The sequence below is a fragment of the Geotrypetes seraphini genome, chromosome 6 (assembly GCF_902459505.1).
Source record: "Geotrypetes seraphini chromosome 6, aGeoSer1.1, whole genome shotgun sequence".
Classification (NCBI taxonomy): Eukaryota; Metazoa; Chordata; class Amphibia; order Gymnophiona; family Dermophiidae; genus Geotrypetes; species Geotrypetes seraphini.
The window spans coordinates 31819760-31837330 of NC_047089.1; the positions used below are offsets into that span (position 1 = coordinate 31819760).

Genomic DNA, 17571 nt, shown 5'->3' on the forward strand with positions numbered 1-17571 from the left:
CCTCAATCTGTCTCCGGACCCTAAACGCTCCAACCAAATAGCTATCTTGTAATCTTCTGGATGTGACCAGAATCTCCTCTTTATGCAATCCGCCTAGAACCACAAGGTGTTGGCGGAATAAAAGACACCCATGTAACGTAATGTATGTGATAAAGGAGGATCTGGACATTCGCACGACGGCTGAGAATCCCAGTAATATTTCTGAGCTCACTAGACAAGAAAAGCAAGTGAACAGATGATGTTATAATAACCGCATGTTCTCATGTTCACATTTGACATTAAACCAGGGCTACAGAGTCCATTCCCATGAAGCAATTTAAGGTTATCTAATAAATCCACCCCATCAACCTCTAACAGGACGATATTTCTGTACTGCATGTTCCTTATCTTGCTTTCACAGCTATTAGCACAGAATCAGATTAAACACGCTGTAAATTTTTTTATAAACAGCTACCGTCGAGGTTAAAATGACATTTTAGAGCTTATCTAAAACTTAACTACATAATATAGTAGGAAAAAAAACCACATTAACCTTACTGTACATTTTAGTGCATTCTTTATGCAGAAAATTGACTAACCATTTTATATTTAGAGCCTTTAATGTTTTCTAAACTTAGATCTGGGCACCTGGAAGCTCTCGTTTCGGAGAGATAGGAAAGAAATGAAAAGTTGGGCTCTTGTGTAGCGTTTTTATGCAGAAATGGAAAACCCTGCGACTATTTCTCTTATTTTTTTTCCCATTGGAAAAAGAAAAAAAAAAATATCTGTATTGAATAAGGCTTTAAATGAGAAAATCTGGAAAATTGTAAAACCTATTCTAATGCATTCCCGAGTGTGAATATTTTAACATCTGCAAAAGCAGCAGAAGCAACAAAAGTGCGCATTTCAGAAGATGTTCATTCCAGTCAGTAGAATTCTATGGCACTGTATGTTTTGCAAACATTATTTTGAGCCTTGTAATCTGTGGATTTTTTTCTTCTTTTGCCTTTTTGTCACATTCTGTAAGAGATATTTGGACTGACTTAGGTTCACTAGCCCACCCCCCAGACCACTTAAGCCACCTCTGTGCAGCTCAACTAGGTTTTCCTATGCCAGGCGCTGATGTTCTGGAGGCAGATATGTGACGTTTTTATTACAAAATTTTATGGTGGGAGGGGGGTCAGTGATCACTGGGGGAATGTGTAGGGGTCTGAACTTTGGCCCTGCAGTGGTTATCTGATCACTTTGGATGCCTTCTTGTGACTTAGACCTGGTTTTAGATGGCCTAAGTCACAACGTCCAAGTTCCGTCTAGGCACTGTTGTAAAACTTTCGGTTATACATACAGTGCGACTAAGTCTAGGATGGCCCATGTCCTGCCCAAATCCCACCCTCACCATTCCTCCTAAAACACCCCTTTTAGCTCTGGGCATACTCCAGCACTGTGAAGGCCTAAGTCGTTTTTAGATACGTCTAAAACCCAGTTCGATTATCGTCACTTGGACGACTTGTCTCACTAATCGTCTAAGTGCTAATTTAGGCTGGTTTTTAGACGTATTTCCATTTTGACTATGAGCCCCATATTGTATGGATAATTGTAGCCCATGTTAAAGACAGGGAAGGGTGAGGCTAGCCTATAATCTATCCATCTAAGGAAGACATTCCCTGATGCACAAAAAGTTTCCTGGTTTTAACCAATATTACTTGCAAAGAAACTCTCCTGCCAATGCACAATAGGGCTTTCCATGGTTTCTACTGATCATTGGCAGCAGCCATCGAGAATCCTATGCTAATGCATTACAAGGAGCTCATTAATATTCTAATGAGCACTCCATGTAATACACAGCAGGAAACACATTGTTTCCTGTGCAAACTTTAACAGAGTCTGAACTGTCATAGTCTTACTTTCCTGTCAGGGCCTAAATGCTGATTGGCTCAGGCACTGACAGAAAAGTAAGGCTTTGACAGCCCATTCTGCTGGTAAAGGCCCCGACAACTATTTAAAAAAATCCCTCCCTCCCACTAATCACCCCATCTCTGCCACCTATCCTCCCTCCTGCTAAGCCCTCATGATGCTGCCCCATACGTTTTTTTCAAGATCGGCAGCAGGGATGCCCACTCCCTCCTGCTTGAAGGCCACCTCTTCAAAATGGTGGACCTTCCCCTTCCTAGTGCATGCTGGGATGCACTGGGAGGGTCCTAAGACCCTGATTGGTTCAGGCACCTGGTGATGCACTAGGAGAAGCCTAAGGCCATGATTGGCTCAGGCGCCTAAGCCCCCTTACCTGGGATGTACCGGGAAGGGGAAGGTCCGCCATTTTGAAGAGGTGGGCCTGCCAGGAGGGAGTGCCAGTTTTCACTTTAAAAGTACGAGGGGCATGGGGGGTCCAAGGTGGGTCAGGGGGCCTCAGCTGACATGGCCAGGTTGGGGGGGGGAGGCCTACTGGATCACTAGGTGGCCTCTTGTCAGGGTCCAGGGCAGCATTTGGCATCCTTTCTGCCGATGGGAGAGGAGGTCACAGCATCAGTGGGAGTCAGTCGGTCAGTCCTGGCCTGATATACATATATATATATTTTTAATGGCCACAGTTGTGCACAACAGCTGCGACCATTAAAAAGAAAAAATAAAAAGCTACTCTTCCCCTGTCCCGAAGAGCTGAGCGGCAGGGGAAGACCTGAAGCCACTCAGCTGGGGCAGGGAGAGCAGCTAGCCTGATAGGAGGGAGCAGCTGTGCCTAACAATTGCTCTTCTGAGCAAGCGCCAGACACAGATCCTCTCCCCTTTTACCGGTGATTCTTCACACGAAGAGCATGCATATAATTTACATGCTATTGTGCTGAGCATCACTAGTAAAAGAAAAATCTATCCCCCACAGTATATTCTACCTGTAGCTTTGTGCATCTGGCCCTCGGTTGCTAACCACATAAGTTTAGCACTATGAACATCTTGTAATACTGGTATAGTAATATCATGGTGACAGAACTTATGAGGGGTCTCAAAATTATAAGAAAAATGTCTCATTCGAAAGAAAGGAATGGCAAGATTCTACGACCTCAAAAAAAAATCTATAGTTGCCCAAATGGCTTTCCAGGCAGATGACCAAGTGTGGTCACTGGATAGCCTAACCACAGCAACAATATCAGTGGATATCTCTGTGTTCCAGCATTCTGATTTCAAGTGACAGGCAATGACAATGTGTGCCCTATCCACCAAAGCTATTCTGCTCCTTCCAAATACAACATCTCCACACAGGAACATTCATTTCAGAGTATTGTACAATATTCTAAACTAGTATTTTAGCCTGTTACATTAACGGGTGCTAGAGTAGACATCTATTTTGGGGTTGTTTTTTTTCTTTGTCTCTTTCTCCTTGGATGCTGTCTGTCTGTCATTCTTTCTGTCTGTGTCTCTCCCTGGCCCCCTGTCTATCTTTCTTTCTGTCTCTGTATTTCTCTGTTGTGCCATGCCTGCCTGTCTCTCAGTGGCCCCCTTCCTATGTCCATACTGTCCCATCCTATGTCCTTAGTGCCCTCAGTGCCTCCTATGTCCTTAGTAGCCCAGTTCTTCCTTCTCATGTCCTTAGTGCCCCCAGTGCCTCCTTCCCATGTCCTTAGTGCCCCCAGTGCATCTGTCCTGTGTCCTTAGTGCCCCCAGTGCCTCCTTCCCGTGTCCTTATTGCCCCCAGTGCCTCTGTCCTGTGTCCTTAGTGCCCTCAGTGCCCCTTCCTATGTCCTTAGTGCCCCCAGTGCCTCCTTCCTATGTCCCCCTCACTGCCTTCAAGACTTTGACCCAACCCCACCCCCGAAGTCATCCTGCCTGCCTCACTCCCATCCCCCTGTGTAGTAGACTCAATGAGCAGCATCTTTTAATTTGTACACCCCTCTCATCCCCCCTGTGCAGTAGAACCGGTGATCAGCCTGTTTCCATCTTTCCCCGCCTCCACCACCGTGAATCCAACCCCATTGACCCTCCCATCTGCCCCTCCCACAGCGAGATGACCTCGGTGTTTCGTTTCTGGCTCCGGGTAGGTTTGTCGGCTGCGCCTCTGGCCGGGTTGGGGGGGAGGGAAGGAGGCGGCCAACATCCGACTTGGGCCGCCGCGCCACAGGAGAAGCAGTGCCCAACTTAAAACCCGGAAGGGTTACCTTAAAATGTTTTCCGGGTTTGGCTGCCGCAGTCGACATCTGCCTGGGGGGGGGAGGAAGAGAGAGAGCGGAGAGGCGTCAACCGCTGCGTCTTTCAACAGGGAGCAGGACAGACCGTAAGGTGCGCATGCGCACTTCCTATGTGTCGCTACAGCTCACGGAAAACCGCCGCACACATAGGAAGTGCGCATGCGCGGCCTAGCGTTTTATTATATTATAGATGAGGTCTTACCAGAGTTTTATACAGGGGCATCAATACCTCCTTTTTCCTACTGGCCATACCTCTCCCTATGCACCCTAGCATCCTTCTAGCTTTTGCCGTCACCTTTTCAACCTGTTTGGCCACCTTAAGATCATCACATACAATCACACCCAAGCCCCGCTCTTCTGTCGTGCACATAAGTTCTTCACCTGGTTTATGCATGTCCAAAACACACACAGCTCTACTAAAATAAGCAAGTAGTGTACCATCATCTAACTCCAAAACCAGATCTAGTTTATAAATCTTAGTTGTAGGAAATAACCTATAAATAACCCAAAACTGCAGTGCAGAGATTGTTTCTACTGAGGATCCAAGGAATCGGTGAAATTCATGATCTTCCGTATGGTGCACAATTTTTACACCGCTAGCATAAAGTAGAATTCTGTCTTCTGACAGTACATCATATATTTTATTAAATATAATGGTGTATATGAAAAACAGCCGGAGAATAGATAAAATGATGATGCATTCAAAATTCAACCCATAAAATCATATCAGCGCAGCTAGAGACAGGGAAATTGTCTGTCTTTGACTCTGGCTGCATGCATGTAGTTTTATGACGCAAATGTTAAACAAAGTTTGGGTTTTTTAAAATCAGTTCTTTGGCTATTTTTTGTGTTCAGTGTTTTGTTTACTATATTTGACGACTTGTACTGGCTATGAGCATTGCTTGCCCTGCATCTATGGGACTATCTCAAAGAATCGCTGAGCAGCAAAGTTAACTGCTTACCTGTGTCTGAATATTCAATTCAAGAGAACAAGTCTCCCCTTACCCCAAAAAAGAAGGGTGAAGGGAAGAGACAGCCCGAACAACAAACTACCACACAAATTTTTGAAAGTGAACGGGAAGCCCTCAGTCACACAGCTTGCAATGGGAATACGCCCCGGTTCATAGACAACGGCGCGAAAGACAAAAGCGCGCGCCGCTCTAAATTACAGTTTTTAGGGGCTCCAACAGGGTTTTTTGTTGGGGAACCCCCCCAGTTTACTTAATAGACATCGCGCTGGCGTTATGGGGGGTTTGGGGGGTTGTAACCCTCCACATTTTACTGTAAACTGAACTTTTTCCCTAAAAACAGGGAAAAAGTGAAGTTTTCAGTAAAATGTGGGGGGTTACAACCCCCCACACCCCTCACAACGCCCCCACAACGCGGCGCGATGTCTATTAAGTAAAGTGGGGGGGTTCCCCCCCACGCCCCCCCCCGTCGGAGCACTAAAAACAGTAATTTAGAGCGGCATGGCGGCGCGCGCTGCGCTCAATTGTCTGGGCGCGCCTTTGTCCCGGCGCGCTTTTGACCTGACGCCATACGCCCCTAATGCACCAGCTGTCACATGCACACACCCAAAAGGGTATTATATGTGAAACATCCCCGGGCTAACCCGTATATGAACTCAACGTGATAAACTAGTAAACAAACCAGTGTGCTAGAAGTGGAAAAAATAATAATACATAATATCATCATTAAATAAATTGTTGAGGCTGTCTCTGCCCCTCATCCAAGGGTACAGGAGCGACCAAAATCAGCCAAGCAGGCACAGTCATGAGCTAAACAGACTACTGGAGGTACTTAGCTTCTCCGTAAAAGTAGAAATTTAGCCAGCCAAGATTAAGCTCATCTGAATATTTAATGACAACTAAGTGGCTAAACTAGTGTGTTTAGATTTTGACAGCCCTTTGCAATCCAAACTTAGAAAGACTTTTACTAGCATGTGATAAACAATTACTGAGGCCTATTCTATAAAAGATGGTTAAAGTTAGGCACCTAAATCATCATACCTAGCCAATCTAGGCCTAACTTAAGTATTCAATTAGGCTTAATCGGCACTGGTAAGATCGGAGCATCAATGGTATCTGTGGCTGGCGTAGAACTAGGGAATGCCTTGCCTGGGATCCTGCGGGTTTGTATGGGGAGGATGAATTTTAAGAAAATGCTGAAAACTCAATTATTTTCCAAGGCCTTCTTATGCTAAGGTATATTTTGACAGCAATGTATGATTTAAAGCTTGCTTGTATTACTGAATTGATTGAATTTGTGCTCTATCCCTGTTTTTAACAGGGATGATTAATGATGTTGTTTAGACATGTCTATGTTATATGTGACAATTGTAGGGAAACAAGATTTTATGTATGTGATATGTATATGCGGTATATAAATTTTTTAATAAATAAAAAAAGTAATTTGCCAATTAAAAAAATGATTTAAAAAATTAATTATCTGGTAGGCACCTACCACTTCAAGGTCAGGGCAGGATTAATTTGGCGAGGTCCCCTAGGCACACAAGTACACTGGGCCCCCTGCCCCGCCCCACCCCACCATGCGCCCAGGCGGAAACAGGAAGCTGAGTCAGAGAGAAGCTTTGAGCAAGCAGCACTGCTTGCACAATTACAGTTCTCGTTGCCTTTCTTACCCGCGTTGCTTGCTTGTCTTACTTTCTGTCGATGGTGGGGGGGGGGGGCACGTTGCCGATCGATGCTGGAGGGGCCCATCGCCATTTGGAAAAAACAATGTTGATGCCCTCCTTCATCGGGCCTCCCTGACCATTTTGGACCCTAGGCACGTGCCTACTTGGCCTATTGATTAATCCTGCCCTGTTCAAGGTAGGTGTCTACCATGAGATAGGTGCCTACCGGAAAGTAGATGTGGTTAGGGGAAGATTTTGGATGTGGTTTGATTTGGCGCAATCATTTAAGCCCAGAAAACCCTGACTTAATTGGGAGTGCGCCTAAGCGTTCAACACCAAGCGGCACCTAAGACTGCTTAGTCACCACTAGGTGTGATTCTATGAACGGTGCATGGTGTATGATTGACAATTGCGCTCGTTGGGCATCGTTCATAGAATCGGGACCTGAGTGAACTTGTGCACAAGTCACTGTTGGTGTATAACAGCAGTATGTTTATGTTTATTAAAAACTTTCTATACCGCATAACAACCTAAAAAAGGATCCAAGTGGTGTACAATATACTCGTATAATACACTTTCATCAAGAAAGGAACTCTATTTAAAAATAGGATAGACAAGAGTAAAAGCAAAAGTTATAAAAGTTTTTCTAAACTACTAAACAATCAACATCTCCATAATAATAATTCTAATAACAATCAAATCTCAATAAACCATAATTAATACATACCGTTAAAAAAAAAATTTCCATATCAAATGTTGTCAAAGCCCACTTCAGCCTATCCAAGCCATCTTTTCGTTTGTGGGATACAATTCATGAAAATCTGCCCAGCACTGTCCTCGTGATCGAAATGACTGGAGTTTCTGTCAAAGCCCTCCCCAGCCCATCCTAAACCGAAATGGGACACAGACTGTGCATGTACCAGCCTCAGATCTTCATTTTATCATTCATTTTCCAATTTTCCTACTGGGAAAATGGAATAATCGGGGCAATTCTATACATTGACACCTCGGTTTAGGCACCCAGTGCTATGCAATGACTCATAACACCAAGGGGTAACGTGATTCTATAAATCACCTCCAGAGTAGGTGCCATCTGCACGACTAACATTTAGGTGCAGGTCCGTCAAGCCCCTTGCCTTGCTTAAAAGCAGACTGAATACCCACCTTTTTGACATGGCTTTCAATCCTTAACCCCACTCCTCTGCCCTCCAACCCAGCCCGCTGATTAACCATTCCCCTTAACTGTATTCATGACATCCTGTTAGTCTTTGGGAAGCAGAGCTAAGATTGTGATGTCATAATGCCTCCTTCCACCAATAAGAGACAACCTCATCAGTGATGTCACAATGGCTTGATTGTCCTGTACCTCCTCTGCCCTCCAACCCAGCCAGCAGATTAACCATTCCCCTTAACTGTATCCATGACGTCCTGTTTGTCTGTCTTGGCTGTTTAGATTCTAAGCTCTTTTGAGCAGGGACTGTTTCTTCTTCTTTATGACTCTGTGCGTGCGTCTGGTAGCGCTATAGAAATAATGAATAGTAGTAGTAGTGCAGATATTTGTGTCAATAAAATCCAGGCCTAAATATCTGTGCCTAAGTTGTGCATAGATCAGGCGTATTCTAGAACAGTGTGACTAACGTTTCAGAACGCCCATGACCTGGCCATGCGCCTCCCCTGGCTGTGCCCTTTTTTGAGATCCACGCACTGGAATTTACACGCACCACTTTATAGAATACATGTAGACAGTTATGTGCATAAATTCTAACTAGTGTCAATAATTGCTTATTAATTAGCAATTATCGGCACTGATTAGCTTCTTAAATAATTAGGTTGCATGTGCAAAACAGCAACGCGCACGGATTGTGTGCATAACTTTTGCCATGGAGGAACTTTGTAAGCCTAAATGCTTTTAAAATAACGCCTCATAGTACAGTACTCCCCCAAAATTTGCAGGGGTTCCATTCCAGGAACCCCTGCGATCCCTGTTAAAAGACAGGGGAGGCAGGAGAGGGCAGCTGGAGCACCGGCAGGTGAAGAAAATCACTTGCGGTCTGCTCTGACCACCTCTTTCTGTAGTAAAGTCGAGCTGCTTTGACACGCAGCTCCTGATCGGTGTAGCCCGACTTTATTATAGGAAGAGGCGGTCGGAACAGACCGTGAATGAGCGAGTCCACGATTCGCAAAGTGCGAATTCGCAGGGGAACCCTGTATACAGAATTGGAGGGCAAGGGCAATTCCATAACAGCAACTGGCACCAAGATTCCGTTATAGCGGTGTATTGCAAACTGTGTGCCGCGGCAGATTCCAGGTGTGCCGCGAGATGCCGGCGAGGAGGAGAGGTGCCGGCGCCAGCTGACTGCTTACAGGACGTGCCTCTCGCGGCAAGAGGCACGTCCTGTAGTCAGTCAGTGCCGGCACCTCTCCTTCTGCAGCACACACATACACCCATCCCACCCCACCAGTGGTAATAGGAGGCTCATGGTCGTGGCTGGAGGACAGCCGCGCACGTGCGGACATCGACATGATGATGTCATCCATGCATTTACGGGCAGCCCCGAGATTAGTGTGCCGCAGCTTAAAAAAGTTTGACACACTGCGTTATGGTATAATAGCTTACCATATGTCCGCATTGTTGTACCTATGTTTATCGAATAATATTCCGATGTCTCCCTCACTGCCTACCAGACTTTGTTCCACCCCCTCCCCTGAAGCTAGCCAGCCTACCTCCATCCCTCCCTGCCGCGCTAAAGCAAGCCAGCCTGCCTGCCTCCCTTCCTCCAGCGCCGAAGCCTGCCCGTCCCCCAACCAGCCCACGCTGCTGCTGCCTACCGCCGCTTCAAACACCTCCTCTCCCCCCCCTCCCCACGGTCCACCGCCACTGACGACCACAACTAAAGCAAAGTAAGGTCCAGGTACTGGCCCACAAACCTTCTTCCCGAAGTCAATTCTGACGTCGGAGAGGAAGTTCCGAGCCAGCCAGGACATTTCGGCATTCCGAAGCTGTGCGTGCGGACAACGGGTCAGGGAATCTAATAAGGGGACAGTCCCGTTCAAAACGGGATGTATTATCACCTTGCCAATGAGGGCCACCTGTTTTGCAAAAGAAGCTGCACAAAGAGTTAAGTCTTTCATCCAGACTTTTCCTGTACGTACCTGCAGCACGCTTTATGCTGATAACATGTCACATTTTCTCACATACCTTCCCACCTCCCCTAGGAGTTGAATTCTGTCAGCTATTGTAATAAACTGCCCTGGGTCCACATAGTGATGTTAAATGGGAAGGCGAACAACTTTGCTTTGTTGGATAAAACAGAGTGGAGACGAAAGGGGGAAGAGAGAAAAGACAAGTTGACAAATTAAAATGGACAAGATACCTTGGGAAAAGAGTTTGTCCATTCGCTTTCTCGCTCCTCCCCCATCTTCTGTTTTTCTTTACATTTGCCTCTAACATCCACTTCTATCTCTTTCTTTTCTTTTTTTTGCCTCTGTATCCATGCATATTGCATTTCTCTTTTTCAAGCTCTTGGTCTCAGTCCTCAATCTCCCTGTTTTTGCCTCTTGCCTATTTACTCTCTTAGGAAGCAATTCAATAAGGAGTTGCCTAGATTCATAAATAATGAACTGCTGCAATGCAAAAGCATCCAGAGCATCTCAAATGCGATTTTAAAATGGCAAGTGATAGCATGTTTGTTTGCCATTTTTCACACACAAAAAAGTCTACACCTCAATGAAGCACACAGTAGTTATGATTTTTTCAGCCATTTTGGTAGCAGTAAACTTGAGGGTTAGTATATCAACCTCTTAGGGCCGGATTTTCTAAATGGTATCGTTGCTAGGGGCCACCTTAGAAGTAATCATCAATCACATGTTAATCAAGCGATTGGCACCATTTAGAGAATTCCAAAAATATCAAAAAGCCTAAGAATGTCTATAAATAAGGAGGGGTCAGTCTCGTGTACAACTCAATCCCAAAGACCTACGCCTGGTCCTTTGTATTCTATCTTTGCACATGCAAGTCTACTCGTCACAAAGAGGAAATTGCTATAAATTAAATTTGATGAGGTTTACACAGGGTGACTAATCAGTTCATGGGAACTTCCTAAAAATTTATATCTATCTCTCTCTCTCTCTCTCTCTCTATATATATATATATATAAATATAAGGAGTTCACCTAGGTATATCCTCAGCGCATGAGCACCGAAAGCGCCCTACAAGGTTTTACCAACAAACATCACCTTCCGTCACCCAGGGAACCTTTTAAGTGCAAAAGTGCCTTTTTTAATATATAAAGAAATAAATAATAAAGTGCCATGTGCAAATTTAGAATAAAAAAATCATCAGTGTATCAATAAAAACGTTCAAATCAAACAGATCTTGATAATAGCAGTTTCCTCCACTACATCAAATATGAAGGAAAACTTAGCTTTCATGAGTCCACAAGGGGGTGCCTCAGCCGAATGTTTGATTTGAACGTTTTTATTGATACACTTTGCATGTGCAAAGATAGAATACAAATGACCAGGAGCAGGTCTTTACCATTTAGAGAATTGCACCTCCAGCAAAGGTAGGTACTGGAAAGGTAGGCCAGGGTTTTCAAGGCCTACATTTCCAGCACTTACCTTTGATGTGAATCACATCTACAGTGGCTAAACTTATTTTTGGAAAGAGAAAGTATGATCATATATCCCCATTGTTGAGAAAGCTTCATTGGCTTCCAGTTTGTCATAGAATACAGTTCAAGTGTGCATGTGTTGTTTTTAAATTCCCCTAAGGGAATATGCCATCCTTCATATCTTTTTGAATCTTTTCTTTCTAATCGCTCTTCAACAGTCTACTTTAATAACAAACATTCTAAACCCTTCTCATCTTCTTATGGAATTCCACAAGGTTCCATTCTTTCACCTCTTCTCTTCAATATTTTTTTGTCCCCGTTTTTAAATATCTGCCATCGGTTTTACTGCTTTTGCTTATGCTGATGACATCCAACTATTGCACCCCATTGATCCAGGAAACCCAGATGAAATACTGACAATCAATAATAAATTAGACTCAATAAAAAAATGGCTTAACACCAACAAATTAGCCTTAAATATCAAAAAAACAAAATCTATGCTATTCTCTTGGAAAAAGGACATTTCATTGGACACTACCTTTGTCCTAGACAACATTCCCTTAGATTCCGTTTCATCGTTAAAAATCTTAGGTATTATCGTGGATGACAAGCTTTCATTTCATGAAAACATAGGGAATACAGTTAAATTATGTTTTTGTAAATTACGTATGATACGTTCTATATCCAAGTTCCTTACACCTAAGTCCATCAACATATTGATTCACTCGCTGATCATTTCCAAAATCGATTACTGCAATTCCCTTTTTTTTAACATACCACAAAAAGAAAAAAGGAGGTTACAAATTATCCAAAATACCGCAATCAAACTAATTTACAATGCAAAAAATTTGACCACGTCACCCCTCTGCTGATAGACTCTCATTGGTTTCCTATTATCCATCGAATTTCGTTCAAAATATTACTGCTAGTTTTCAAATCTATGACCTATAATGAACTCCAGTTCATTACTAGAATGCTCATTCCATACAACGTTTCACGGACCCTCCGATCAGCTTCAAACAATCTATTAACAGTTCCATCCCTGAAAATAATTGGAACTAGAAGACATGTTTTCAATTATTGCCCCTCTTTTGTGGAACTCTATGCCCCAGTACATAAGAGACATAAAGGACCTCTTTTCTTTTAAAAGAGCTTTAAAAACTTATCTTTTCAAGGATGATTTTAATATATGACCCCCAGACTTAGAATTTTTTGTCCCTAGGCTTAACATCCAACAATTTTTTTTTCCTTCCTTGAGTTATTTTCCCTTTAATGTAATTTTTCTTCTACAAACATATTGTAACTTCCCTCCCAATCCTCACGATTCATGTATGTTAACCCAGTATGTTTTTATTTAAAGTCATTGTATTTGTCTTTCTATTTTATTTGAATTGTACATCGCTTAGATATTCAATAAGCGATTTATCAAGCAGTAATAAAACTTGAAACTTCAATTCCTCTTTGTTGGAATGCTATTAGATCCTGCCACTCAAGGATTACAACAATCTATAAATTATCATTTCCATCCTCTAAAAAGACTTAAATGTGCTGAGAAGCTCAGTAAATCTATGGCATTTAAACTGGTGGAAATTTGGAATAGACTCACAGATTTTTTAAAGACTCTTAGGTCAGCTAAATGAATTTTGAAAAAATTTAAAAACTTGACTGTTTGTACAATAGTTATCCAAAATTATTAGCCGACAAACAGTAACTAAGTATATTCTACTTTTTAACCCTTTTAATATCTATCTAATCTTAACTAATAGTATTCTTTCTATATGGCCTATTAGTATGTTATCTATTTTTTTAATGAACTGTAAATAAAATCGAGTTTCTTTGGGAAATGATCCGGTATATAAACTGAAGATTAGATTAGATTAGATTTATGGTGCCTAATGCCACCTCTGGCACTAGCCACGCCTACAGTGACGTTAGGCGCCATAAAATGCCTCTGGAAGTGCAATTTTGGCACTGTTTGATAGGCGCCTTGAAAAGTCTTAACCCCTCTTTTAAATGGTGTTTTGGACTTAATTTAGACACCGGTAGGATGCCTACAGGCACCTAAGATAAGGCACCATTTAGAGAACTTAGGTTTTAGTGACTTATGACGAATACATGATAAAACATACCGCGGGCACTATTCTCTCTAAGCTGGGCAGGAGTCCTCCGCTTACAGTCTTGCCCATGGAGGGTGCTGTTTCTTTATCACATTTTCAATAATGAGGGACAGGCAAGCTCTGCGGGACTCCCAAAAATCTGCCTGTCCCTAGTGATTGAAAACACAATGTTGAAACATCAACCCCTGCTGACAGAAATCCAGTTGGAGACTCTAGCTCAACATAGAGGGAACAGAATACCTCTCTCCTAAGTTACCCTGTTAAAGTTTATCAAACATATGTACTGTAATATTTAAATCTATCTGTGGCTGTTTAATAAGTGGTATGCCATAATATCAGGTAACCAATACTAATATATTAGTGAAATAATCTAAATTATATTTTATGCAACAAGTAGAATAAATATCAGGCTTTTGAAATCACCTATTTAGAACAATAAGCCATCTTCTCAATTACAGGAAACAATTGAGAATTATTTTAAGTTCCTCAATAAAACCAATGTGGCTTACCTTGTTTATCTCTAATTATAACCTGGAGACAAAGTTCTAAATACTATAAACATCAAATGCAATCACAGCTGTGAAGGAAAATAGCAATACAGTGGTGCCTCACACAACGAACTTAATTGGTTCCAGGAGCAAGTTTGTTATGCGAAACGTTCGTTATGTGAAACGCGTTTTCCCATAAGAATACATGTAAAAAAAAATAATTCGTTCTGCAGCATAAAATATGCTAAGATGACATAAAAAAAGATAAATTTTTGGTTATTATTTTTATTTAGATACATCTAAAAACATAATTGTTTTTTAAAACAACACACATTTTTTAAATTTAAAGACAGACTAAGTAGAGTCTAATTTTACAGTGAGAGAGGGCAGAGTCTCAGCGGCAAAAACTGGGACTTAACTGTTCATTTTTTTTTTTTTCTACCGTGTTTCCCCGATGATAAGGCAGGGCCATCAAATAAGACAGCCCCCCCTTTTTAGAAAAAAATGTAAAATAAGGCACCCCCCGCAAATAAGCCACCCACCGATACCTGCGCTTACCCGAATCGGGTGGTACGGTGGGTGACTCCGTGTGGTCCCTGGCACCCCCGACACGATCGGGGCAAGAGGGAGCTCAAGCCCTCTTGCCCCCCCGACTCCCCGACACGATCGGGGCAAGAGGGAGCCCAAGCCCTCTTGCCCCCCGACTCCCCGACACGATCGGGGCAAGAGGGAGCCCAAGCCCTCTTGCCCCCCCGACTCCCCGACACGATCGGGGCAAGAGGGAGCCCAAGCCCTCTTGCCCCCCGACTCCCCGACACGATCGGGGCAAGAGGGAGCCCAAGCCCTCTTGCCCCCCCGACTCCCCGACACGATCGGGGCAAGAGGGAGCCCAAGCCCTCTTGCCCCGCCGATTCCCCAACTCCCCGACAATATCGGGCCAGGAGGGAGCCCAAGTCCTCCTGGCCACGGCGACCCCCTAACCCCACCCTGCACTACATTACGGGCAGGAGGGATCCCAGGCCCTCCTGCCCTCGACGCAAACCCCCCCTCCCCCCAACGACCGTCCCCCCCAAGAACCTCCGACCGCCCCCCCAGCCGACCCGCGACCCCCCTGGCCGACCCCCACGACACCCCCAACCCCCTTCCCCGTACCTTTCTGTAGTTGGCCGGACAGACGGGAGCCAAACCCGCCTGTCCGGCAGGCAGCCAACGACGGAATGAGGCCGGATTGGCCCATCCGTCCCAAAGCTCCGCCTACTGGTGGGGCCTAAGGCGCCTGGGCCAATCAGAATAGGCCCGGGAGCCTTAGGTCCCTCCTGGGGGCAGGGCCTGAGGCACATGGTCGGGTTGGGCCCATGTGCCTCAGGCCCCGCCCCCAGGAGGGACCTAAGGCTCCCGGGCCTATTCTGATTGGCCCAGGCGCCTTAGGCCCCACCAGTAGGCGGAGCTTTGGGACGGATGGGCCAATCCGGCCTCATTCCGTCGTTGGCTGCCTGCCGGACAGGCGGGTTTGGCTCCCGTCTGTCCGGCCAACTACAGAAAGGTACGGGGAAGGGGGTTGGGGGTGTCGTGGGGGTCGGCCAGGGGGGTCGCGGGTCGGCTGGGGGGCGGTCGGAGGTTCTTGGGGGGGGCGGTCGTTGGGGGGAGGGGGGGTTTGCGTCGAGGGCAGGAGGGCCTGGGATCCCTCCTGCCCGTAATGTAGTGCAGGGTGGGGTTAGGGGGTCGCCGTGGCCAGGAGGACTTGGGCTCCCTCCTGGCCCGATATTGTCGGGGAGTTGGGGAATCGGCGGGGCAAGAGGGCTTGGGCTCCCTCTTGCCCCGATCGTGTCGGGGAGTCGGGGGGGCAAGAGGGCTTGAGCTCCCTCTTGCCCCGATCGTGTCGGGGAGTCGGGGGGGCAAGAGGGCTTGGGCTCCCTCTTGCCCCGATCGTGTCGGGGAGTCGGGGGGGCAAGAGGGCTTGAGCTCCCTCTTGCCCCGATCGTGTCGGGGAGTCGGGGGGGCAAGAGGGCTTGGGCTCCCTCTTGCCCCGATCGTGTCGGGGAGTCGGGGGGGCAAGAGGGCTTGAGCTCCCTCTTGCCCCGATCGTGTCGGGGAGTCGGGGGGGGCAAGAGGGAGCCAGGCGGAGAGAGGGCAGTTAAGGATGCAGCTCGGGCGACTTCGTTGTGTGAAACGAAGTTCGTTGTACGAATCAAGACATAAAGTTCGTTGTGCGCAGCGTTCGCTGTGCGAGGCGTCCGTTATGCGAGGCACCACTGTAGTGTCATTTTCCCATGTCTTAGACATCCCTCCAGGAAGGTGAAGTGCATTTAATGATGGACAAGTCTAGATTATGTTTACTCCATGTTGCTACATGGACTATTAAGTAGTTAAATTGCCAGATAACTGTATCTTTGTTCTTGAAGGGGGCATAAATAAATAAATGTTTACTCTGCTTTTCCTCTTTTAGCCCAGTTCCAACAATATCATGGAGGAAAATTAGTGGCTTTATTCCTAACAAATCACGTCTAAGAAAATCCCAAGCTGTGCTTGAAATCCCTACTGTGCAACTAGAAGATGCAGGAACTTATGAATGCAAAGCTGAGAATTCACGGGGAAAGAATGCCTTCCGAGGACAACTTCAGGTGTACAGTAAGTGACTCCTGCTTTATAGGGAGCATTAAATCCACTTCTCGCTTTGATAATTGTTATGATAAGTAGTATGATTCTGAGCTTGAAAAACGTAGATTAATGAAAGCAGAGAAAGGTAATAGGACTTATATATAGCTTTTACTGTGTAGTTACACTCAAAGTGGTTTACGTATTTTAGGCAAGGTACTAACATGGTTTAAAGGTTTCCTACAATCCAGAACTTATAGAGTCAAAACAAAGAAAAATCAGAACCATGGTCCAACCCATGTGGAGTACCCCAAAGATCACCTCTGTCTCCCACACTCTTCAACCTATACATTGCCTCCCTAAGCTCCTACCTAGACAAACTAGGCATTACCTCCTATAGCTACGCAGATGACATCACCATACTCCTCCCCTTCGACCAACCACCTCCCTCCATGGTAGGCACAATACACAGAACACTCAAAGTAGTGGATGAATGAACACAAACTAAAGCTTAACCCTGACAAAACAAACTTCATCCTCCTAGAAAAAACAGCAAAACTCCAACCTTGACTAACCTAGTAATTAACTCTATCTCATACCACATTAAACCCAAGCTAAAACTCCTTGGAGTGCTGTTAAACAGAGGCTGTACCACAAATCAACAAAATAATAAAAACATCATTTGCAACTATGAGAAACCTAAGACAAGTCTGAAAATTCTTCGACAGAAAAAATTCCAAATCGTGGTTCAATCACTAATCCTAGACCTAATAGACTACTGCAACATACTATATCTCCCCTGCCTTGCAACCACGATAAAACAACTACAAACAATACAAAACACAGGCCTAAGACTCATCTATTCACTGAAAAAACACGACCACATCACAGAGGCATATCACGACTCACATTGGCTCCCAATACAAGCCAAAGTACACTTCAAATTCCACTGCCTACTATTTAAAGCTA

General features: G+C 44.8%; 1 protein-coding gene across 1 annotated transcript in view; it reads left to right on the forward strand.

The window, feature by feature from the left end:
• Positions 1-17571, forward strand: part of CNTN5 (contactin 5) — a 1460727-nt gene that overhangs the window by 1113858 nt on the left and 329298 nt on the right. Inside the window, 1 exon segment of the mRNA XM_033947995.1 lies at positions 16454-16635. Coding sequence (XP_033803886.1) covers positions 16454-16635 — 182 coding nt within the window.